Source organism: Rhinolophus sinicus, chromosome 6, assembly GCF_057876585.1.
Source record: "Rhinolophus sinicus isolate RSI-liver-muscle chromosome 6, RSI-T2T, whole genome shotgun sequence".
NCBI lineage: Eukaryota > Metazoa > Chordata > Mammalia > Chiroptera > Rhinolophidae > Rhinolophus > Rhinolophus sinicus.
This window is the reverse complement of record NC_142506.1, coordinates 23,138,196-23,162,289: the sequence shown is the minus strand read 5'-3', so window position 1 is coordinate 23,162,289 and position 24,094 is coordinate 23,138,196. Positions and strand designations below refer to the sequence as shown.

The window sequence follows — 24,094 nt, the reverse complement described above, 5'->3', positions numbered from 1 at the left end:
CAGAGGGCTGAGCGACCAGGAGGCGGCCCGCGCTGGTTAAATTCTCACATTATAGGCAGGGTGGCGAGACCCCGCCCCGGAAATGCGTGTTCTAGCTTTCTGTGTGCTTAGGTGCCCGAGCTACTGAGGGTCTAAGTCTGGGCAGCCGAAGAGTGTGGTAGGTAACGGTCGTCAGCGCAAGGGTCATTTCGTCGCTGGGAAGGGACGGCCCTCGCCCGCGGTGATGGTGGTGAGCTATGCCCGTGGTCCTCAGGGCCGGGACCCGGGCCCAGCCCAGGCTCCTTTCGATGTGCTGTCTTTCGTTAGCTTCCCCGACCCGCGCTCGCGGGCCTGTAGGGCTCTCCGACAGGGCGTGCTACCGGAGTTGGCCTGAAGCCAGTCCTCGCTTTGTTTTCTGGCTCCTCCCCTCCCGCCTCTCCCGCTGTCTCCGCCCTGTTCTGTTTTCCCAAAGAATGTTTGAACTGGGAGGGATTCCCTAGCGCCCTTGTTTTACCAGTGAGAAAACTGAGGCCTTTAAGAATTGACTTGTCCAAGGTCACTATCCGTATTTTAGGAGCCAAGGCGAGAGATCAAGTTCAATAGTCTAGGAATGGTACCGACTAGACTTTAGAATTGTTTTGAAAATGTTAGCTTCCAACTACGAAAGCAAACATTCCTAGTCCTTTCTCAACCCCTCCTTTTTCCTGTTCCACTCAAAAAAAAAAAAAAAAAAAAAAAATCAACTCTGAAAACTCATTGCCAGTCTGATTTTTCATATAGGCAAGATGGGAGACCACAAAACTAGTCTCAAGTTAGTGACAGATTAGGGGAAGTAATGTTAGCTTATCCCAACTTTTACAACCTAACTTTCCTTTCTACACCATTTTTGTTTTGGTTGTCTTACTGAAAATTGAGAATTTTCTCAGTTAGGAATTAGTTTGGGATTTGTTTTCCCCTTATCCCACCAGCAAACTTTGGTAAAGAGGAAACACAAACATACTTACAGCTAATTTGGTAGTTGTAGTTCTGGATACGTCCTAGTGAAAAGTAAAGCACTTAGAGCTTTACCTGGAAATTTCATTTTTTCACCAACAGTGCTTAATCTTTTATTGATATTTAGACTATATGACTTCCCCCAAATTTTGAATGCAGTTAAGGTACAGAAATGATTAGCAGCCAGTTACAATGTGCTGTTAAAGTGTTTGGGGGGGGCATCTGGGGTCAAAGTACCTGAGTTCAAATCCTCTGTTTTCAGCATTTTCTGTCTCAGTGCCTCAGTTTCCTCATCTGTAAAATACATATTATGTTAATAATACATAAAAGAATAAATTCTGGGGGTTAAGTGAGATTAAAAAAACAAAACAATGTGTTACCTAGTACCGGGCACATAGTGTTTAATAAATGTTACAGTGATTATTATTATCCAAAGACTCATTAATAAAGGGTATACGGGGAAAGACAATTGTAAAGGGAGTTAATCGGCAGGACTTCTTGGGATGCAGGAAGTATTAAGAGAAATGACAGTGTTAACACATTGTTGAAATTTATCACCTCTTTAGTCAATAGAATTTTAAATGTGTTGGGATGCTTGTGTAGAAGATTTAGGGGGAAAGATGCTTTGTAAGTGTCCTCTATCTGAAAATACATGTTGGTGTTCAGGTTAGCAAGATGAACAAAGATGCGCAGATGAGAGCAGCGATTAACCAAAAGTTGATAGAAACTGGAGAAAGAGAACGGTAAGTAATAGACCGTGTTAGTAAATTACATTTAACACCTTAATGACGGTTACGTTACATACAAGAGTTTAAATATCAAGGAACAACACTGACATCATTGGAAAGAGTTACAGAAAATAGAGATTATCAAAAGCTTCACTTCCTAACATCTGTGAAAAATAGTTAGGTCTGTTCAGTATTGCAAAACTTAACAGGAAAATGGGTGATGTAGAAAGATGAACAAGAAATGACTCTCTCTCAAAGAATGTATAATAGAGGGGAAAACATCCAAATAACTACAATTGGAGACAATGTTACCATGTTTTAACAGGTGACAAACACTAAGAGAACCAGTTTTAGTTACCAAGCTCTCTCAACCTCAGAGTAGCGTGCACTCTTCCTAGTCTCTGAAACATTCCTCTTTCGTACCCTAATCGTTAGTTAATTCTAGCTCATCTTTCAAGTCTTAATTTAAATGTCTCTACTAGGTATCTGTGAAGTCCCAAATACCTTGGTCTGTTATAGCATTTAATCACATTGTATTGTGACCACCTACTTTGCTAGTTTATATCCTCTGATAAGTTCCTTGACAGCGAAAATACCATTGTATGCCCAGTATCATGCCTAGCACATAATCAGCCAAGTAAATATTTGCAAAATAAACAGGTTTGGAAGTACAAAGGAGAGGCTAAGGAATCAAGAAAGACTTCCAGAAGCAGGATGGTAAGTTGTATGAGAGAAATATATATGAGGAACAGGCAGGACCTTTCAACTCCACGTGGGGGTTAAGGTGATCAGTTAAGGCCTCATAAAGGTAAAAGGTACTTCAGCTGGGGGAGAAGGATTAGCAAGTCAATAAAGTAAAAAATACAATCTAGGCATATGGAACAGAATGTGTAAAATCACAGAGCTTGTTACAAGACGATAACGTTCTGGGGAACTGCAAATTTAAAGCTGGAGGGTAAAGGGTGACTGCTGTGTGGCTTGAACAGTGGACAGGAAGAGTGTGGATTTTGTATGAGTCAGAATTTTTTCAATTGAAAAATGATAGAAACAACTAGATACTGGCTTAATCAATGGAAATATATAAACTCATCTAACTAAAAAGTTGAGAGCTTGACATTGCTTTAGGCACCACTGGGTCCAGGCACTCAAAAATTATTGCCAAGAATGTCTTTCTTTTCCTCTCTCAACTCCGTTTTCATCTGTTAGCTTTATTCTTAAGCAGGCTCTACCCACAAGGTAGCAGAGATTAGTTCAAAATTTACATCCTGGCTTAGACTACCTTCCTTCTAGTAGATTCAGCAAAGGACCTAGCTTGATTACCATCTTACTGAGGTAATAGTCCAGTTATGATCGCCCTGGCCTAGGTCACATTTCCATCACTAGAACCCTACCCAAATTTTTACACTGAGAGTGGTAGAGTTGTTTTTTTTTTCTTTCTGTCAAAAAAAGGGCAAGAAAATGGGTAGTAGGTTTGTAAAAACATCTTGTGGTGTTTTGTTGGTGGGAGTCATTAAAAGATTTTTTAAAAGGGAATGGCTAGATCACATTTACACCTTAGAAATGTTATTCCGGCAGTGTGGAGGGTAGACTGGAAGCTAGAGATAGAATGCAGTAGAGTGTTACTAGAAGATTGTATAGAGGGTGCCAAAAAAATGTGTACACATTTTAAGAAAGGAAAAACTGTTAAAATTCTAATACTCAACGTATACCGATAACAAAAGATGACTACAAGTCACGTTTGACATCTGCAGTACAAAAGGTGCTCAAGGTGGTTACCAGCAGCATAATTTTAATACAGTTTTTTCCTTTCTTACAATGTGTCTACATTTTTTTTGGCACCCTATATATTTGGTTAAAAATGAGAAACAGCAAAATGGAAAGGAGAACTTAACAGTTTTGGGGGTTTTTTTTGTGTTTTTTTTTAAAGTAAAAGCAGCAGCTCTCACTATAAGGAATAAGGAGGAAGGTGGAATCTAGAATGATGCCTTGGGAAATTGAGACGATAGTATTACCAGTAATGAGTATAGGTGATTATGTGTTACCATATTTTTCCGTGTATAATGCGCTCCCGTGTATAATGCACACCCACGTTTTTGGCCCAAACTTTCAGGGGAAAAAAATTTCGTTTTAATTGTTTAATTCAAATTTTTATTTGTTTACATTTAGGTACTTGTTTTTTGTATCATAAAGGAACTTTAGCATTTATTTTTTAACATATTATGGTACAGGAAATTTTATGTGACAAATAATTACAAAACACAGAACAGATAGAAGGTACAAGAAATTTGATGTACTGGTAACAAATTTACAATATTTATGCATCATAGAAGGCCAAGAACTCTTCGTCATTGCCAAGTTCGTTGTAAGTTCAACAAAACCGATTATTGTATTCCAGGGTATTATTTTGCGTACGGATATCCTTATTGATTTCCAAAGTTACACTTTTAACTCATAAACATAAATAAAAGAAAAACATTTCTATAAATAGGGAATTAGTACTACCCATGTATAATGCGCATCCTTATTTTTCCCTCACAAATTTGGGCTAAAAGGTGTGCATTATACCCAGCAGTATACGGTATTTTTATTTTGTTTGTGTTTTCATTCATGCAACTTAGTTTCTAAGTTTCTACCACATGCCATGTCCTGTTAAGGTGCTGAAGTTACAGTATTGAACAAAATGAAATCTGTTCTTTCATGGAGCTTACGTTCTAATGAGAGGAAACAGACAATACATGTGTAATATGTCAGATAGTGATGAGTTCTAGAGGAAATACAAAGCAGGGAATAAAGGGGTATGTTATTTTGGATAGAAAAAACAAAGAATTCATTGATAGGAGATCAGAAAGACATGAAAGAGTTAGGGGTACTCCAAGAGCCAAGGTCCTCAGACAGGAGCTTGCATGGCATTTTGAGGTGCACATGGAAACTAATGAAACAAATTGGGAAAGGGAAAGAAGAGATAAAGTCAGGATATAACTGGGGTGGGGCCAGATCCTGGAGGGTCATTTACGCTGTAGGAAAGACTTGGGATCTTATTCTAAATAAACTAGGAAGCCACCGAAAGGTGGAATTTATTCTGGGTAAATTGGGGAGCCACTGGAGGGTTTTGAGCAGTGGGAGGAGAATGGAAGTGTGCAAGGGAAGAAGCAGGGGGACAAGTTTGGAGGCTTGGTAATAATCCACTCAAGTCACGATGGTGGCTTGAACTAGGGTCATAATGGCAGAGATGATGAAAAAACGTTTGGATTGTAGGTATATTTTTTAAAACTGGAACCCAAGGATTGATTTACTCATGAATTGGATGTGTAGTTTTAATAAAGTTGCTGAGTGAAGGAAGCTGCCAAGGTTTCTAGCCTAAGGAACCGGAAGAATGAAGTTGCCATTGTGAAAAGAACAGGTTGAGGTGGGAGAGAAGCAAGGGCTGGGTTTGGGCCCTGTTAAGATTGAAAGACCTAATTAAATGCTGAGATGGAAATGTCACATACTGAAGGTATACGAGTATTGAAAGAGAAGCAGTTTGGTTTGTGCTGTGACATGTTTAAACTTACATGATTTATGCGGAAGACTGAGGATTTGTAAGAGTGGGTATGGCAAACGGATAAGAGAATACTGATAAGAAAATACTTTATTGCATCCGTGATGCCATTAGTTGCAATATACACCTTTTTTTAATTAACCAGTAAGAAACAAAACACTGCCGATTAAATTATAGGTGTGCGAATTACTGAATTGTTAAAATGTGGGGGGAAAAAGCAGTGTTAGATTCAATAAAATACCATAGTTACTGTGTGATTTAGAAAATTAATGGCAAAAGGGAAGGGGAAGTCTTTGAAGTTAGAGAGAGAGAGAATGGGGAAGGAAGAGCTAAAGAATAAGAATTTGTAGTCAACGATTTTAGGGGTGCAGCTGCTCCAAGCTCAATTAATACCCTCCAGAAGTTGCCTGAGACCCACAATATTCTATCAGTGGGGGGAAGTAGGCGAGAAGTGTATAAGGAGGCCAGAATAGTTTCTTGAGAAGTATTGGCCCGGCCACTTCATTTTATTTCACTGATAATGAAAATGAGGCCCAGAGTTTAAATGACTTGCATAAGATCCAAGAACTATTTGGTAATAGAACCCAGATTAGGCCATGATTAGTCTTGTGACTGGAAAGGACGGGATTTTTAATTGAACAGTTGAAGCTTTGCTTCAAACATTCCTATCTAAGATACTGTGCATTGTTGTAGCTTAATTTGGAAATTCTTCTTTCCAACAGCCTCAAAGAGTTGCTGAGAGCTAAATTAATTGAGTGTGGCTGGAAGGATCAATTGAAGGCACACTGTAAAGGTAACCAGTTTCATTTAGAAGCTAGGCGAATTCCATTGCTCTGAACTGTGTTGGTCTGGGCTTGCTAGGAAAATTATAGTCAGTATTTTAAGGTTGATTGAGTGCTTGGACATAGTTTTAAACAAATGGAAAATTAACTCTTATAATAATGATTTCCTCCTTTCTGTGATACTATTTAGACCTAATTCCTAAATTTTTAGAAATTCTCTGTTTCTCCTAAAACTAGTGAGGCAAGATTTTCTCTGGCCTCAAAATACAGAATCCCACCATTTTCAGTGTGCCTATTCAAAGTGAAACATGAGTTATTTCTAATATGTTTTAATTTAACAACATATTGAGCACTTTATCGTTAGCAGACTTATAGGAATTATATCTCCTGTCTTTAACAGTGTTAGTTTGAAAAACCCATTTTAAAAGCTCTTAGAAAATTACACTTATTTTTTTAAATGTAGAATGGAAGCTTGTTAAATTGCTGAACGTTGATTATGATCCCATTAGGTAAATTACATGTGTCACTAAGACTTTTTGGCTCAGCCTTTAGTGTAATGGCATTCTGGTTGTTTTTAATGAATTGGCATTGTATTATAATGGTTCTACAAATAGTAATGATAATAGAGACTAATTATAGCATTAACCCTAAAAAGGCAATGTGACAAATTAATAAAAGCATAGACTTTGAGGTCATACAGACCTTCACTGATAGAAGACCAGAGCTGGATTTCAACTCATGTTTGGATGAGTTGTTTCATCTTTAAGCCTCAGTTGCCTTGCCTGTGAAGTGGGAAAAATGTTCCGCCTATTAGATTATTGTGAATGTTAAATGATATAAGTCACCCAGCTCATAATACGGGTTCAGTAAATGTTAACTACCCCTCTTCTATTTCTTTTGGGCCAGCCTGGAGAAGAGAATGGAACAAAGGAATGATTCTATATTTTAATTTTGGCATATGGAATTATAAGTTAGACACAAATAATAGCTTTTTTTCCCCTCCACACATTCAAGAGCTGGTATGATAATAATGAAATAACATCTGTGCAGTTATAAGTTGTCAGTTTTTTTATAATTGCTAGATTTGACTTTACAGTCAAATTCATTCTAAATGTTACAATATTTGTTAAGTTACAGGTTATTTAGCTGAGAGAGGAGCAGACTTTTATGATTTTGATTTGGTGAATACTTAATGTGTTTAAGATTGAACTAAATCTTCATTAAAAAAGAAAAAAAGAAGTGTCCTTTTTTTGTTGTTGTTAAAGACCAATCTGAACTCTAAAAACATGATCTTAACCCTTCCTCTATGAAAATCTTTCTTACAGATAATGATTTTAAATGATATGATTTGTTTTTTGCTTTTGCATAAGAGGTAATTAAAGAAAAAGGACTAGAACACGTTACTGTTGATGACTTGGTGGCTGAAATCACACCAAAAGGCAGAGGTAAGGAATATAAATTGTGTGAAAGGAAACTTATGCTAAAGACCTGACTTTTTTTCTCTCTCTTGCTGTTTAAGCTTGTCTTTATTTTTATGAGGAAGAACACCCTTTCCAAAATTATTTGGGTACTTGTGTTTCGTCATTGGGAAGCGTTTCCTCTGTAGCGTGGTTTTGATTAACAAATGAGATAAAAGGTGTGAAATGTTTTTGCACTCTAAAACAGTATGCAAATGTAAGTTGTTATAGTTGTTAAGATAGATAATTTTTGGGGGATTTTGTAAAGGCAAATATTACCTGAAGGTAAGATTTAGAAATCATCAGATATGGACGACTCCACTTAGCTATTTAATAATTCAAAGTTTTACTCTAGTCCCTGAGTCATTGCTCTGCTATCTTTTTCCTTGTTAAAAATAAACAAAGCTCCATAGTCTTGAATGACTAATTAAGAATTTGGTAGCTGTATAACTTCATGTTCAGGGTAATCCATATTTCAGATTCACACTACAATTGCCTTCTTCATTTCCCTCTTTAATGCCTTGTTTACAGAAGGCAAAGGAAAGAAAGGAAATACATTAACTGTGATGTTACGTAATAAATACTGTCAGGAACTACATTATATTGTATCTCAGAAAATAACATTATTTTTATTTATTTTGAGAAAGTTTTGTTTAAGTGGAAGCAGGTAAATTAGATGATTCATTAGTTGTTTTCTCACACAGAGATACTTAAAAGAATTTAAGTGTAAAGTGGTAAAATTATTAGTAGAGAATACTAGTTCCCCTGAATTGCTGCCTGCTGGGAAGGAGCTAGAGAATCCCATGGTCCTTTCCAACCATCTCTTTAGGCCTTTTTACAGGTGAAAAAAAAAAACGAAAAACAAACCTGATTTTTCTTCAAGCATGTCTCAGGGAAAGAAAAACAAAGCAAAAACAGTATTTATTGTTCCCCACATGGATTTATATTTTGAAATAGTTTTCCTTAATTTCTATTTTCCTTCTGTACTTTAGGCTTAATCTCTAACATGATTTAGGAGCTGGATGTAAAGGATGGAAATTGTCCTTTGCTTCTTCAGCACTGGTATCTGAGACATTTCAGTCCCTTGTAGATCCCTTCCTAGAGAATGAGGAAATAAAGAGAAGTGAAAGTAAATCTTTTCTTTTATGCTCTTAGTCATCTTTGTTGTTAAAGAGAAGTATTTTGTTTTTTAAATTGACCTTTTAAAGTGTGCAGCTCTGTGAATTTTATACACATGTATGAATTCATGTCACTCTCCCTCAAGCTATCCCTTTGTATTCACACCCTACCCCTGAAGCAACTGATCTGTTCTCCATCACCATGATTTTGATTAAAAGTATTTAATGTACATATTGATCACATTTCCAGTAGATTTGAATTAATTATACAATCTTTATTTCTAGGCAGGCTTGAACTAAATTTTTAAAGAAGAATATTCGCCCCATTTGACTTATGTGCTTATTTGTGGAATTCTTTATAGAACTACTGAGCTATAGCTGAAGCTTTCAGTTTCCTCTGGATACAAGCAAAAAACAGAAGTTTTAGTTAATTCCTATTGCTCTTATTTATTAGTAGCTAGAAAAGGAAAAAGTCATGTAGATTTGTTTATTAACACTTAATATTCATTAAAATTTCAAAGAGCGGGGCTTTTTGTTCATTTTTTGTTTAATACTCTGAAGAGACTATACAGTAACATTCAAATTCAAAAAGTAAAAATATAGGAAATATAACCACTGTTGCAGTTTTTGCATATTTGCTGAGTCAGAGTATGTGCATTTCTGTAAAATATTGCTAAATTACCTTCCCAAAAATCTTATACCAATTTTGACTCCCACCAGCTAACATGAGAGTGTCGGTTTTTCCCTTAGTCTTATCAGCACATTATATTATTGACCTTTGAATTTTAGTCAGTCTAATTGGTAAAATGTGCTGTCGGAATGTGGTTTCAATTTTCTTTTCTATTGTGAAGTTAATGTTCAAGAACTTAATGTTCAAGATCTATGTGTCGTGAACTTAAGAAGTTAATGTTCAAGAACTGTTTCTCCTTTTCTTCATCTCCTTTGCTCATTTTTCTATTAGCCTGCTGATCTTTTTTGTATCAATTTGAAGAAATCTTGTAGAACCGGTAGAGAGATCAGCCCATTTCTGTAAGAGTGTTTTCTCAGTTTTTGTCTTTTACCTTTGTTTACAGTGATTTTGACCAATATTATTAAGTTGTTTTTGCACTTAAATCAAACTTATCAATCTGTTATAGCCTCTGTATTTAAAAAAGGCCCTTCTCACTCCTACTTTAAAGAATTTTCCCGTCTTCTCAATGTGCAGTGTTTCATAGCTCATTCAAATAGTGAATTGCAAATATGCTTTATTTTTTCAGATATCTTATATTTTTATCAAAGCATGGGGGTTATTTTTGAAATAAATTATAAATTAAATTATAAGTGTATGAATTGGTCATCCTGAATAAAATCTCAAATTGATATATATTAATTGGAATCTTCTTACTCTTGTATTTTTATATTTCAGCCCTGGTACCTGACAGTGTAAAGAAGGAGCTTCTACAAAGAATAAGAACATTCCTTGCTCAGCATGCCAGTCTTTAAGATTGAATTAGATTGTGTTGTTTTGTGGTTTTATTTCTGGAAGTAAAACTTGCCATAAATTAGGAACCGCTTTCCCAAAATAAAATCCTTTTTTGTATGATGGTATACAGTTTTCGGTAATGATGTATACATTGTATTGATTTTTTTCCCTAAATGTGTTATTTTAATAAATATCTCATGAATGAGTTCGAAGTTTCCTTGGATTTTGGAATAAATGGGACTTTATTAACAATCTCCCAGATTGGTTGAGAGAAAAAGTCAGCAAGTAATGCAGTTTAAGTATGTGCATATATGTCTGCTAACAACTGAGGAAAAGTAAGCAACCTCTTCTGATTGTCTAGCTATGGTGTATTTCTCTTTTGAATCCCTATAATATTTTATATAATACATGCCCCGTCTTGTACTACGATTGTCTTATTTCTTATTTGTTATAAACTCTTGCGAGTTAGGACTGGGTCTTACTCATCTTTATGTGCCTTCCTTATTCCTCAAAGAATTTACCATCCTTTTGGAAGAGAGAACTTGCAAACTGGCTCGATACCAAGCTCCTCTCACATACTCTACTCATCTGAACTTTGAAAGCAGAAACTAAATTGCATTCCCACATACTAAGGTCAAGAAAGAACTTAATGGGAAATACTCTCCACCCATAGCTTTACTCTGACATCAAGATTGCCAAATCCAATGGACTCTTGGCTATACTTATGTGACCTCTGCTGGAAAATGAGAATGTTGACCATCCTGCCACTTGGAACTTTCCTCCCACAACTCACATTGCTTATTCCTACAACTGGAAGTTCCTTCTGTTTCTTGTGGAGTACCTTTGCTGTATGAGACTTGAAATAATGATGTTTCTTAGGGCTCCCTCTTGGGCCCTCTGCCTGACTAATGATACACTTTTCCTGGGCAAATCCCAGGAAACTTGGGTCGGACCATGGCTTCAAATACTAACAGGTTAATAAATGGTACATTGCATCACCAAACCAGACTTCAAACCATCCGTCATACCCATATACCCAACTGCTATGGATCAGCTTCCTTGGATGTTCCATGGATACCTCAAACTGACCATACCTAAGATAGTGATTTTTTTTTTCCCCCCCTAGTAACTAACTACCCTTACTGTATTCCTTATCTCTGAGTGGTACTGCCCAGACATACAGACCACCCGAAAAGCCTGTTAAAATACTGATTCAGAAGGTAAGAGGTGTGGCACAAGATTCTGTATTTCTGATAAGCTCCCAATCTGCTCATGCTGCTGATGGTGGTGGCAAGGTTGTAAGTTGTCCACACCCTGCGTTGTTACCTGCCTGTGTTACGCCCAGGTTAGTGCAGTAGGCTCCTATGTCCTTGCTTTAGTTGCTTCATGCTTCCTTCAGTATCTCTTCCACACTAGTACCTAAGTGACCTTACTAGAATTTAAGCCTGGTTGTTTATTCCCCTCCTCGAAGCTTCTGAAAGGCTCTTCTGGTTTGCAGGGTACAATTCAAGCTCAGCCATAGCACCTAGGCCCTCTTCATCTGACACTTAACCTATTTCTCTAGTTTAAAAAGTTCCTAAAAAGACCCAAGTTGCATCCCTAAATAGCTTTGAAAACCATCAAGCTAGGAAGCCCTTCTACTTATCTCATTCCTACTTGGCCTTCAAAATTCTGCTTGAGCCACTAAAACTCTGACATTCCTGTTTGATTTAGGTTCCCCATCACTTTTTTCTATAAGAAGCACGGGCATAACTTCTCTTCAACACAGTAGTTCTAGAACTGTACGCGTTTCCTGGAGGGGAGGAAACATGAGTTGTTTTTTTGTTTGTTTATTTTGCTTTGTATGATACTAATTTGTGAGTGAATGGACAAAATAATGAATAAATGAACCAGTCAGTGGACATGGGAGCACAAAAGTTAATAATGCAATGCATGTATTTGAGAAAAGTTTTCACATTTTTCGTTCATGTGCCAGAGATAAACAATTTTACCTTTCTGATGAATTTATATATTAAGTAGTCTGAACCAATTGCGTTTAATTATGTAAAATTTTGAACGTAGGACACGCCAAAACACAAAACCAAGAGTTTTTTGTTTCACTGCATCTCTTAAATGACAGTTAACATTCATCATTCTGCTACCATTATCAAAAAGGAAATAGTACATAGAAAATGTTAAAAATAACAGGTAGTTCTTAATTTCGTAGTACTGTATATAAAAGCAAACCAAAAATTGCTCATAGAGGTACTATTTTAATAGTTCATAACAATGGGAAAATGAAAAGTTACCGAAATATTTTGAAATAGAACCAAAAATAGTTGAAAGTACTTTATAGCAATTCAAAATACTAAAGAGCATAGCTTTAAAATGATAGTTCTGAGAACTCCCCCACCACCTCTAGGTTTTTTTGACACTTTAAAAATGTCTTGTGGTTTGCATCTACTAGAACTATTGATATCTTTCAAATAAACCAACTTTGTAAACATCTTGACTCACATCATTGATTTATGTTGCCTAAGAATACATTCTTTAAAAATCATGCACCTTTTCATACCTTGTGTTGGAAATTTGATCGGAGATTACTGTTACAATGACGGCACTAGGTGAGTAAAATACTAATTAGGATTACTATAAGCTCTTGTATAGGATTAAAGAAGATCCAACTAAATTATTTAGGCAATCACTTTGCTTTGGCACTACAAGTGTATCATTTGGTTGAACAGTGCCAACCCAGGGCCTGGATAATGCTGGGGACTGGTAATTGGATATGGGACTTTTCATAACTTGATAAAAGGCTCCATCCAACTCAAGAGAGTTGTGACAGCTGCTCAGCAGCTGATGTTGGAAATGATCCAATGTGTGCGTATGTGTTTTAACCCTTTTTGTAAATCGCTATCTCAAGTTACTCAGCGACTTCATAAAACCCCTTATATTTACCATTAGAACCACACAAAGGTCACTGGATGGATGAAAACTAACAAGTACAATCATACAATTCGAGTTCTAGTTTCATCTACGATACTGAATTATCAGGTAAGACTGACTCTTCTGCCTCAGTTTCTTCATTTGCATAATAGATCTGCTAATGCTGACGTGGCAAGAATTAAAATTAAAACTATACTATTAATAGGATAATCAGAAAAAGCAATATGGATTATGTTACTCCTAGGAAGAATTCTAGAAATACATATCTACTACCCTGTTTCCCCCAAAATAAGACCTAGCCGGACAATCAGCTCTAATGCATCTTTTGGAGCAAAAATATAAGACCCTGTATCATAACACCGGAGCTGGTCTTATATTAAAACAAGACCGTGTCTTATATTAATTTTTGCTCCGAAAGACGCATTAGGGCTGATTGTCCGGCTAGGTCCTATTTTTGGGGAAACACGGTATGAGTTTTCTAGATTTATATAGATAGATGAATTACACTCGTGTGGAAAACAGCTTCTTTTGTTTTTCAGGAATCTCTAGATAATATTAACTATCATAAGAATTCCTACGAGAATAAAAATGATCAACATAACCTAACTGGAATAGAATAAATATCGCTATAATAGTACATAGCAGGGAAGACTGAAATTGACCTGTAGTCATTTTTACTTACCCACGTTCTACTGTGAACTTCTCTATGCCATGGACTGTCATGGAGCAGTTTAGCTTTTGAACCTATTTATATTTTTTATCCATTTGTCTTTGATCTTAAGTGACTAACAAAATTAATTCTTGATAAATTCTTTTAAATGAATAAATAGATAAATGACAGGAAATAGGGAAAGAAATTTGGCCTGTGCCTGTTTATTCCAGAATTCAAATTATATTTGGTTATTCTGCCTTTCAGCCACCAGGTGGCACTTGAAGCCTGTATTTTGGCCCTCCCTGAGCATGTAACTGAAATGTGTTACTGTCTCAATAGGTCCCATTCCAGTTTGGGCCAGGCAGCTTTTTCAAGATGAAAGTGTTATTGAATTAAAACTTAATTGTTAGGACCTCGGAAGGAGCTGCTGGTAGAAACCAAGGTGAAGCTACAGTGAGATGCAGTAACGGTTTTACTGGGACTCTTTTCCAAAGCCAATTCACTAATAAAGACAGCAAGTTGATTTCAATATCATATCTCATGACTGAAATCGTTCTTTTTCAGTTACTTTACAAAAAAACAAACAAAAAACAACCAAAAAAACAAAAACAAAAAAACCCCCACAAGCAGAGTAAATTCTTAATAAAAAGTGAAAGAAAATAATTTCCAGTGTTTATTTCCCTCTCATCATGCTCCTTTCTCATACATATCCTTTTTAAAACGGAATATTTTCCTGTTTTATTTTATGTCACTTTGTTTAAAAAACAAGTATAAATAGAGCTTTACATAGTGCTAAAACCCTGTGGACATGCAATGATTGTTGCCTTATCATGGCAATGATGGAGAAAGGCAACGGCTGAAAGCAGATGGACTCTCTATTCATGGTGTGATGTTCATAAAACAGTTTGGAGTACAAGAGCTGGTGCCACATCCATAAATCCGTTGGCATTGTGCCTGGGGTGACCAGAATTAAGTGATGATAAATAGCTTTCAGTTACTGTATGCCTTCTTATTCTAAAATTATTTGTTGAGGGCACCCCTTTGATAATTTATCCTTCCTAGACAGCTCCTTACATCAAAGTTGGGCTTCGATGGGATAAGAGGCACAAAAAAGAGTAATTGAAATACAGATATCCATGAAAACCCCAGCCTGCCTGATGTGCAGGTGACGTAGGTAGCGGTACACATTTTGGGATTTGAGGAGCACTCAGTTTGGCTGAAATAATATATGAGCGAGTGCTCTAGTTCTCTACTCAATTCTACCATTAATGACTTCATTAGTCACTTAAATGTCCTATTTGACAGTTGCCTGTCAACGACACATCTCCCATCTGCTAGGGATGCTGGGAGCATAATAAACTATGAAAATTACAGACACCCCTCTTCGGAGTCAAAGTTATGGTCAAAGACTTTATAAGTCTTTATATATATATGCTGTACTTTTCTCCTACAATAGTATTCATAAAATAGTTCTGTTTATCGTATCTAGTACCCACATTTTACCCCATCCATAAAACACTGGACTTTTAGAAGACATACTGAAAAAGCACAGATGTATTCTCTGACCAGCTGCATTTTCTATGTTCCTTATACAATTTTTTCACTTATAGAGACTTTGTAGAGACCTCCAGGTAACTAACAACCCCTTTATGATTACCCATCACTCCCCTCATGTTCTTACTTCCCTCCTTAACCCATTTAAATTTGATAGTTTATAATTAGAACTCCCTTGCAATTACCCTCAACTTCTCTCTCCTGTTTTTCCCCAGTAACATATATTCCTACTTAAATCTAACTGTCCTGAAAGCTTACTCCCTGCGTGCACCTGATTGCTTAAACTTCATTGAACAAAATTACAGAACCCTCTGATAAGTCCCATTCTAAAATACCAACTACAACATTCTGAAAAACAATTGGCATGGACTTATCAAAGCTGTTAATATCATGAAAGACTAAAAAAAAGAAAAGGGAAAAAAGGAAAGAAATGAAAGTTGAGAACTGTCTAGGTTAAAAAAGAATAGACGTTAGTATTTAAAGCAATGTGTCATCCTAGATAAACAAACAAAACAGAACTCTTAAGATTATTAGGATAATTGGAAGTTTTAAACATGGGCTATAGTATCAAGTGTTTTTAAATTTCCTGAGTGTTACCTTTGTATTCAAGAAGAATGACCTTTTCCAAGTTGAAGTGTTTAGGGGTAAAGTCATATTGTAACTAACTCTCAAATGGTTCAACAACATAAAAATGTATATATAGTAAATATGGGGAAAGAGAGAAAAAATGTGATCTAAGAGAAGGGTAGATAGATATTTGTTGCAAACAGGTTTGAAATTTTTCAAAACAACATTTTTAAAGAAGTAATGGCCACAAATTTCAAATGAACAGTTTTCATTGTCCAAGAGCTCTACTACACTTTGTTAGTGTATACACTTTTCTTACTTCCCAAAATGCCTGTTTCACACTCCTCTCCTGCACTAACAACGCTTCTTCATGCTTTGTCAAGGAACAACAGTGATCTGACAAGAACCCAGCATCAACCTATCATCAAACCTGCCAGCTTTCCTGAATCTGGATCCAGACTTGTAACCTTTCCTCCACCTGTGCTCTGGATCCCAGTTCCTCCATTTTTCTCAGCAATTTCCCGCCTGCAGTTGTCCTCTTCTCTCCTCCATCACAAGTTTCTCCCCCTATTGTATCAGCTCTGGTCCTGGTATCTCTCATCTTTCATAAAAACCATGTCTTGATCACAAATGTCCCTCAAGGAACAGCCCCTTTTCTCTGTCCCATTCAAAGCAAGGAAGGCTTCTTAATTAAGTGGTCTATAGGTACTGTCTCCACTTCTTCACCTCCTGCTCACTCAATTTGGGCTTGTAAAATTCCATTCCACATAAGCTATTCATGTCAAGGTCAAGAGAAATTATTACCTTAATCAACCTATTGGCAGCATTGCTAACAAAAGACTGACCACTCTCCTACCTCAGACACATTCTTCCCTTGATTTCCATACTACAAAACTGTCCTACCTTTCCCCTAATTCATGGCTGCCCTCTCAGTCTTTTTTTTCTTTTCTTGTTTTAATTAAAATTTATTGGGATGACAATGATTAGTAAAATTACATAGGTTTTAAGTGTACAATTCTGTAATACATCATCTAAATATCACATTGTGTGTTCACCTCCCAGAGTCAGTTCTCCTTCCATCGCCATATATATTTTGAGGCCCTTCACCCTCTCCTGCTATCTAACTTCTCTTCTTCTGAATCTCTAACTGTTGTAGTTCCTCAAATCCTAATCATGCAACCTAGTTTCTTCTCTCTCTGCTCTTTTGCTCCCTAAATCAGGGTTCTTAACAGTTGTTGTGTTACTTTGGCAGTCCACTGAAGCCTATGAATTCATCCTCAGAGTAACATATTTAAATGCTGAAATAAAATTCTTAGAATTACCTGGGAAACTATGTTAAAATATAATTATAAAAAAACATTTCAAAATGATATTCAGCTTTATTAATACACAATTAAGGCAGTGCATTTCAAATATAGGTCAACTTAAAACCATATCTCATTATTTTAAAATAGCAGTGTAAAGGCTTATTCAAGTTATTTCTAAACTTGTATAAGACAATAAATTGTGGGATGGTGTTCAATAGCACAACATATGTATCATATAAATGATATGTAGGAAATTCTATCAATTTCAAATTTTGTTCAGGTAGCAATACCAGATATATCACCATGTATTGCTGGAACGAATCGTGTAAGGAGTGTAATGCTTTTTCCCAATTAAAGTTTTATTTGGAAAAAATAATTAAAAAAATAGATCAATAGAGCAACTTCTCATCATTTCTAATATGTCAAGAACCTTGGTAGTTTCCAGAAGAATCTCACAAAACAGGAATTCTTCTTCCAGGTGTGTACTCAAAGGGAATGGTGAGGCTGTCAATTCCTCCACTGCTTGTTTCAAAATGTTAGGATATTTTGATAGTTCTACAATATATCAAAAACATTTGACCTGAGAACCTTTCCTAGATCATCTGTTGGTTCACAACCTTGGGAGTTTGCCAGGTCAGATCTGAAACAGGCTTCCCGTACACAGAAGGCAAGGATAGATGGAAGAAGGAGGCTGACACCCCAGATTGGTAGGTGGCAGATTTAATAACCAAGGGAAGCTACACATGAGGACTGTCTTGAGTGATTGTAAGATAAGTAGATTTCCACACCCACCTAGCAGAATCTTCAAACTTTCTATAGAGGCCTTAACTGGGTTCAGTCACATATTCAGAGCAAGAAAACAGTGGCTGTGTGTTTCTCTGAAAACATAATTTGGATCAAGTCACATTTCAGTTCGGTATTCTACAGTGGATTCCCATCTCCCTCCGAGTCAAATCTATGCTCCTGTATGATCTTTCCCTCCTCCCGTTACTTCTCTGACTTGGTATCTTCTAGCGCCCTGCTTGCATTCTTCACTCTGGCCACGGTGGCTCCTCTGCAACTTATACACCAGGCACACTCTTTCCTTGTGGCATTGGCATTCATTCTTCCTGGTGCTCAGAATGTACTTCTGAAGACTCGTTTCAGACCGTCAGATCTTTACTCAAAATTCACTTCTCCATGACAACTTTCTGGTCCTCCCATCCAAAACTTCATCACACTAAACACACACACAGACACACACACACACACACACACACACACACACACACACTATTCTCCCCTGCTTTTTTCTCTTTCTAGCATGGATTACTTTCTGACATACTAGATATTTTACTCATTTATCTTGTGTATTGTCTCTCTTCCCTAAGAATGTAAGTTCTATAAGGATAGAGATTTAAAAAACATTACTGCCATATTCTTTTTTTTTTTTTAACTTTTATTTATTTAAGTGTGTTTTTCCAGGACCCATCAGCTCCAAGTCAACTAGTTATTTCAATGTAGTTGTGGAGGGTGCAGCTCACAGTGGCCCATGTGGGGATCAAACCAGTAACCTTGTAGTTAAGAGCACCGCGCTCTAACCAACTGAGCTAACTGGCCGCCCCGTACTGCCATATTCTTAATGCCTAAGATACTGAATATTTGTTGAACGCAGACTATTGTTTTGTAGGTACCTCATTTTGCTCAAACATCTCTTTTACAATTAGGTCTAGATTCAAAATCAGGCTCCAGCACGAAGCTCATTGTTCCATTTAAGTGAATTCCTTGCTCTTTTTAGTTCTGCAAGAGTTCCTGCTAACTCTTTGTCACTTTCTTATTGCTTTTTAATCAAGGGATCAACAAGTTTAAAAACTGTCTCTTTTTTCATCAGAAAGGCAGGTAGGACCAGCTACATAATTGTGAGACCCCAGGCAAAATGAAAATGGGGATTCTCTCATTCGGAAAATATTAAGGGTTTCAAGATGGTGACAGGAGAGCATTAAGACAAGCATGGGGTCCTAGGAGACTACATAGGTCACATGCCCTTGATGCTGGTGGCCCTACAGGGAAGGTTTTGTTAGAACTAGATTTTTAAAAAATTTACAAAAGAAGCCCAGGGTTTAGTGATCAGGATTCTCCTTTCATGTTTCCCCATTCCATGTTCTGTGATGGGTCTGAATTGTAAAGGTTTAAAGTTCTAAAGGTGATTACAATTTAAACCATTAGTCATGTAAACACTGCATTTTAATTTATAAATTCAAAAGAATCTGGAAAAAAAGCAGAATTTTGGATTAAATTGCATTTAAATTACTTTTTAGTGAAATCATCCAAAACTTAATTTAGGTTAACTTAATCGAACTTTAATTTGAAAGCCTCCGATAGAAATCAAAATTAGCCAAACAATTCCACATAATATTTCCCACATTCAATTTTATTTTGGTTATTGATATTGAAATATACACTTTACACATTTCATAGCTAATAAGCAAAAGTTATTATTTTTGTTAATACTGCTAAACTATTCTGGGTACAATTGCTAAGTATTGTTATACAACATTAGAGTCTTTACATTTAGTAAATTTGATAACTAATTAATTGACAAATTGGTATTCAACTGGTTGATTTTCTTCTAATTGGCTTACTTCCAGATAGAGGAGTGAATAGAACCTGCAGGAATGCCAATTTTCAGGAAGAGATGGGAGAGAAAACTATGAGCTAGAAGTGATTGGAGAGGTAGGAAGAAACCCAAGACTATCCAGAGGAATGGAATTTCAAGAAAGATGTTACCAGTGTCACGTGCTACAGAGAGTTCCAAGAGAAGGAAGGTCGGTGGTACCCTTGCAGGCACTATTTTCAGTAGAGTGGTGATTCTGGAAGTCAGTTTGTAAAAAAGTTATTAGATGAATATATTTAACCAAATCTAACAAAATTATTTTCTTGACCCCAATGAGATAGCTATAAACTTCCAATTATATTTATTAAAATTTAAGGACCTAATTTTATTTACTCATTTTGCAGTTCTCTTTTCATTTCTTCCCGCTTCCTTTCCCAACTAGAGTTTGTCAGATTTAATATATAAAAATGCAGGATGCTGAATGAAACTGGAATTTCAGATAAACAATTAATAATTATTTTTAGCATAAGTATGTCCTAAGCTTTGCAAGCCCTCACTGGAAGTCTGCTGAATTGCAGGCAATGGAGGGGATAAGACAGCATTGACTCTGGAATCACTCTGCTTAAGTCCTCACTGTGCACTTAGGGGTATTGCTTTGGGCAAGTTGCTTAACCTACTCTGTGTCAGTGGAGATAATAATTGCAACAATAGTAATAGTCGTTTGAGATTATTGTAAGTTGAAGTCTCTGAAGCAGTAGGTATGGTGTTTGGGACATACTGAGAGATCAATAAAGATTCATATGATTGTCAAAAGAATAGACCGAATTTATTTGATTGTGAAGGGGGAAAATGTGTGAGGTTTGTGTATTAGGTGGACTTTTAGGCCCAACGGGAGGTGATTAATAACCATGACAGTAGAGGGGCAATGAAAATATGCAGGTCCAGAATTTTAAAAAAGAAAACGAAAAAAAAAGAAAAAAAGGAAAGGGGGGTTAAAAGCGGGATTGACGGAAAACTTGCCCCTTGATCTCTCTTGCCAAAAGGAGTGGGGCCGCTACATCCAAGGCGATAGCCTTGGGACGTTGGTACTCAGGTGTGAGCGCAGGTTTGATGAATGCAGGCTGGCTCCGGGCCGGCTTGTTTCTCCAGTGAAGGGGTGTGGATCTGTGTGCAAATCCCAGAGTGCCGCCGGACATACCGGGCGGGGCGGCCTCCCGCGCCAGAGCTCGCCTGCGCACGTGGGACGCGCCCAGCGCCAGCGGGTGGCGGTCCGGGAGCCGAACGCAGGCGCTGGCGCGGCTGCGAGCGAGCGGCGGGCTGGTCTCTGCGGCACTCGAGTCGCGATGGGACACCTGTGGCTTTTGGCGATCTGGGCCTTCTGGGGGCCGCTCCTGTGTGCCGCGGAACCCCGCACAGGTAACCCATTCGGGGAGGCAGGGAGGCACGCAGGAGAAGTCTGTATAGACCCACAGTCCCTGCTCCTGGGGTCGTGGGGGAGGCAGGACCGCCTGGCACCAGCCCTGGGCCAAAGGTGTGGATGCTGCTGGATGGTGAGCCTAGGACCCGGGGACCTGGAAGTCCGGCTTAACGGAGAGACAGAGACAGAGAGACAGAGAGAGGGAGGGAAGGAGAGAGAGAAAAAAAAGAGAGAGAGAGAGAGAGAGCCTCAAGTGACTCTGATGAAAAAAGACTAAAATTTGTTTGGCCTGGGGTGTGTGTGTTGGGGTGGGATGGCAGGGGGGAGTGGGAAACGCAAGCCCAGGCATCCTCCTCACTTTTCTTGGGTCCTTTTGTCCCACGGCAGAAAGGTCTCCCAGTAGGAGAAATGGGTCTTCGTGGCGGGTGTCAGTCACTCCCAAGGCCAGCTGCCCTGTGCCTTCAAAGTAATACCCAGGAAAGGTCTGCTGGAGAAACTGATAAGATAAGAAATTGGAGTTGTCCGTGGAGATAACAGGAGGATGAACCTGAGATAGGTGAGGAGCAGCACAGTCTTGGAGATAGGATCCAGCTGGAGTTTCCTACTCTTGGCTGTGGGCTGCTGGAAGTTATAGAAGTGCCTGAAGCAGGAACAGCCGAGGAGCTCTGGGCAAAGACAGGCCTGAAGCACAGAGGCTTTGGGTCTGGGGGAAGGGGTAGTCTTCTCTGTGTGGGAGAGCTTTTGCTGTTGGAGGTGAAGTCCCTACTGAACTTTGCTCAGACAGGAATGAACGATATAATCCTAATTAATTTCACCTTTCTCATAATTCCATTTCACACAATTGATGATTTCTCTGGCTTTTCTTTGTGCCCCCACTTAAATTTTTCCACCTACTCTGAGAATTTGTAACTGGGTTGAATAATTACCAGATTGGTACAATTTAAGCAGAAAATAAACCCTACTGGCCACTGTGTATCTTTGAGTTGTTTTAAAGCATTTGCTTTCAGTTCCCCTAGGAGGCTACTCACTCATCCAGGTGCTTGTATAGACACCTCCAAATGTCTAGAACTCTTGTCTTTCCCACAGTTGGTCCAGTTTAGCTGTTGTATGTTCATATTTGCCTTCCAAGATGCAGCAGGGACACCCCTTCTTTCAATAAACTGGTATAACCCAAGAGGTATGGATGAAATGCCCCTTCTGAGTCACGGGTGGCCTCTGTGCTCTCTTCTGTCGCTCTGTACTAAGCTAAACTCCTGGAAAGTTGGGACTGTTACACATTTTTATATCCTCAGGAACCTAACATCGTTTATTGAATGAACCAGGGACCTTTGCATTAAGAACTCACTAGCATCAAGAGACTAGAAAGATCCCAGAAATTATTTTTCCTGAAGCCTTCCTCTGTCACAGAAAACAAATTCTTCTTAAAACACAACATTCCTCTTTGTATCTAGGCTACTACTAGCTTTGCATTGCCTAAGTGCTTGTATAATGACCTATTTCTCCACAGTGCCATTTCTCCAGCATTGCCTGCTTCTGCAAATGCTGCTAACTGTAGTTAGGGAACTGAAGTTAGAAGAGCACTACGTGAATTTAAGGGCTTAATAAATGCTTGATAATATGATAGGTAAAAATGATGAAAATGATCATGTATTACTCCTGCTCTTTGTAGCACCTAGGATACTGCTTTGCGTAAAGCCAATTAGTATTAACTAAGTTAATGATTTAACTCCCTGTCAAGTCATTGGTGAGCAGTAGAGCCAAAAATAAAAGCATTGGCATATTTACTTTTAGTCTTATAATCTTCACGATATTTTTCTAACAACGTTGTAATATATGGTATGAAATTTGATGCTTGAAATGAAGTATTTGATGATTTCACCGCTACTGTACTTTAATATCTTTCAGATGGCTCTAAAATAATTCCTAAAGTCACAGAAGTAATACCTAAATATGGCAGCATAAATGGAGCTACAAGACTAACTATCAAAGGAGAAGGTATGGTTGCCTTTTTTTTTTTTTTTTTGTCTTATGAAGGTAGAGGTATTTTAAAGACTTTTTCACATTTAGAGCCTTATAGTTTAAAAACAAACAAAAAAAATTCACTGGAGTTATTTCTCCACTTGGCCAGAGAAGTAAAACTCTATCCCCTTTGACAGCTAATGAAATCGCCAAGTGTCTCTATCAACACGATCATCTGAATTCGTGTTATAATTACTTGCTTAACTCCAAGATCTGGATTTTAATGACTGAACTGAAAGGAACACCTTTAACTGAACTCTGCAATTATTTGTTTTATTCTTCATGGGTCTAATAATATTTAATTTATTTTTATATCAAATAAAACACTTTGGGGGTTTGGGGTAGAATATTATTAGTAAGACAGGATGATAGGAAATAGAAGGGTAAGGAAAGGAGAAAGGCCTTTGACAGTCAAACTTTGGGTTCCTTTTGCCACCCAATCCTATCACATGCTTCATCAAAACGTTGGTTCTGTATGACTCTTTCACCTTACCTGGTCTTGGGACGAAAACATACTATTTCCCCGAAAATAAGACCTAACCAGAAAATAAGCCCCAGCATGATTTTTCAGGATGATGTCCCCTGGACATAAGCCCTAATGCGTCTTTTGGAGCAAAAATTAATATAAGACCCAGTCTTATTTTCAGGGAAACATGGTAGTAGGCAACCAGTGAATATATTTAATGAGTAACTGTTCCTATAATTAAATAGAAATATGTGGTTCTTTTAGCCATAAGGCCTTTGCAATCTAAATGATTGTAGTATTCAAGTGCTTACAATTTTTTGAAGGATGGGAAAGAAAAATTTAAAAAGAATAGTAACAAAAGCTATTATTTAGTCTATAATAAGAATAGAAATGAGAAGTTTTAGGAGTCAGAGAATTGACAAAGCAAGATATTTAATTCTGTTATATATACTGAAATGTCTTTCAACACTTCTAAGTAATATTTCTGCAGAATTCGATCTCTCAATGATATACTTAGAATAGTTTATGTGTCTACAT

General features: G+C 37.4%; 2 protein-coding genes across 3 annotated transcripts in view; both read left to right on the top strand.

The window, feature by feature from the left end:
- Positions 1 to 37: 37 nt before the first annotated feature.
- ENY2 (ENY2 transcription and export complex 2 subunit) lies at positions 38 to 10,262 on the top strand. 2 transcript variants are annotated; one of them, XM_019750650.3, is made up of 5 exons: positions 38 to 157; positions 1,639 to 1,715; positions 5,961 to 6,031; positions 7,391 to 7,465; positions 10,001 to 10,262. In XM_019750650.3, the coding sequence occupies exons 2-5, from the start codon at positions 1,648 to 1,650 to the stop codon at positions 10,075 to 10,077; spliced, it is 291 nt and encodes a 96-aa protein (XP_019606209.1). In that variant the 5' UTR covers positions 38 to 157; positions 1,639 to 1,647; the 3' UTR covers positions 10,078 to 10,262. The 2 variants fall into 2 exon arrangements, with proteins under 2 accessions (XP_019606209.1, XP_019606207.1); XM_019750648.2 differs by having other exon boundaries at positions 73 to 229.
- A 10,595-nt stretch (positions 10,263 to 20,857) lies between these two features.
- The window catches only part of PKHD1L1 (PKHD1 like 1), a 151,464-nt gene continuing 148,227 nt past the window's right edge, over positions 20,858 to 24,094 (top strand). The window contains exons 1-2 of the mRNA XM_019750644.3: positions 20,858 to 21,071; positions 22,978 to 23,067. Of these exons, the coding sequence (XP_019606203.3) occupies positions 20,999 to 21,071; positions 22,978 to 23,067 (163 nt within the window). The 5' untranslated portion in view covers positions 20,858 to 20,998. The remainder of the gene's footprint in view (positions 21,072 to 22,977; positions 23,068 to 24,094) is intronic.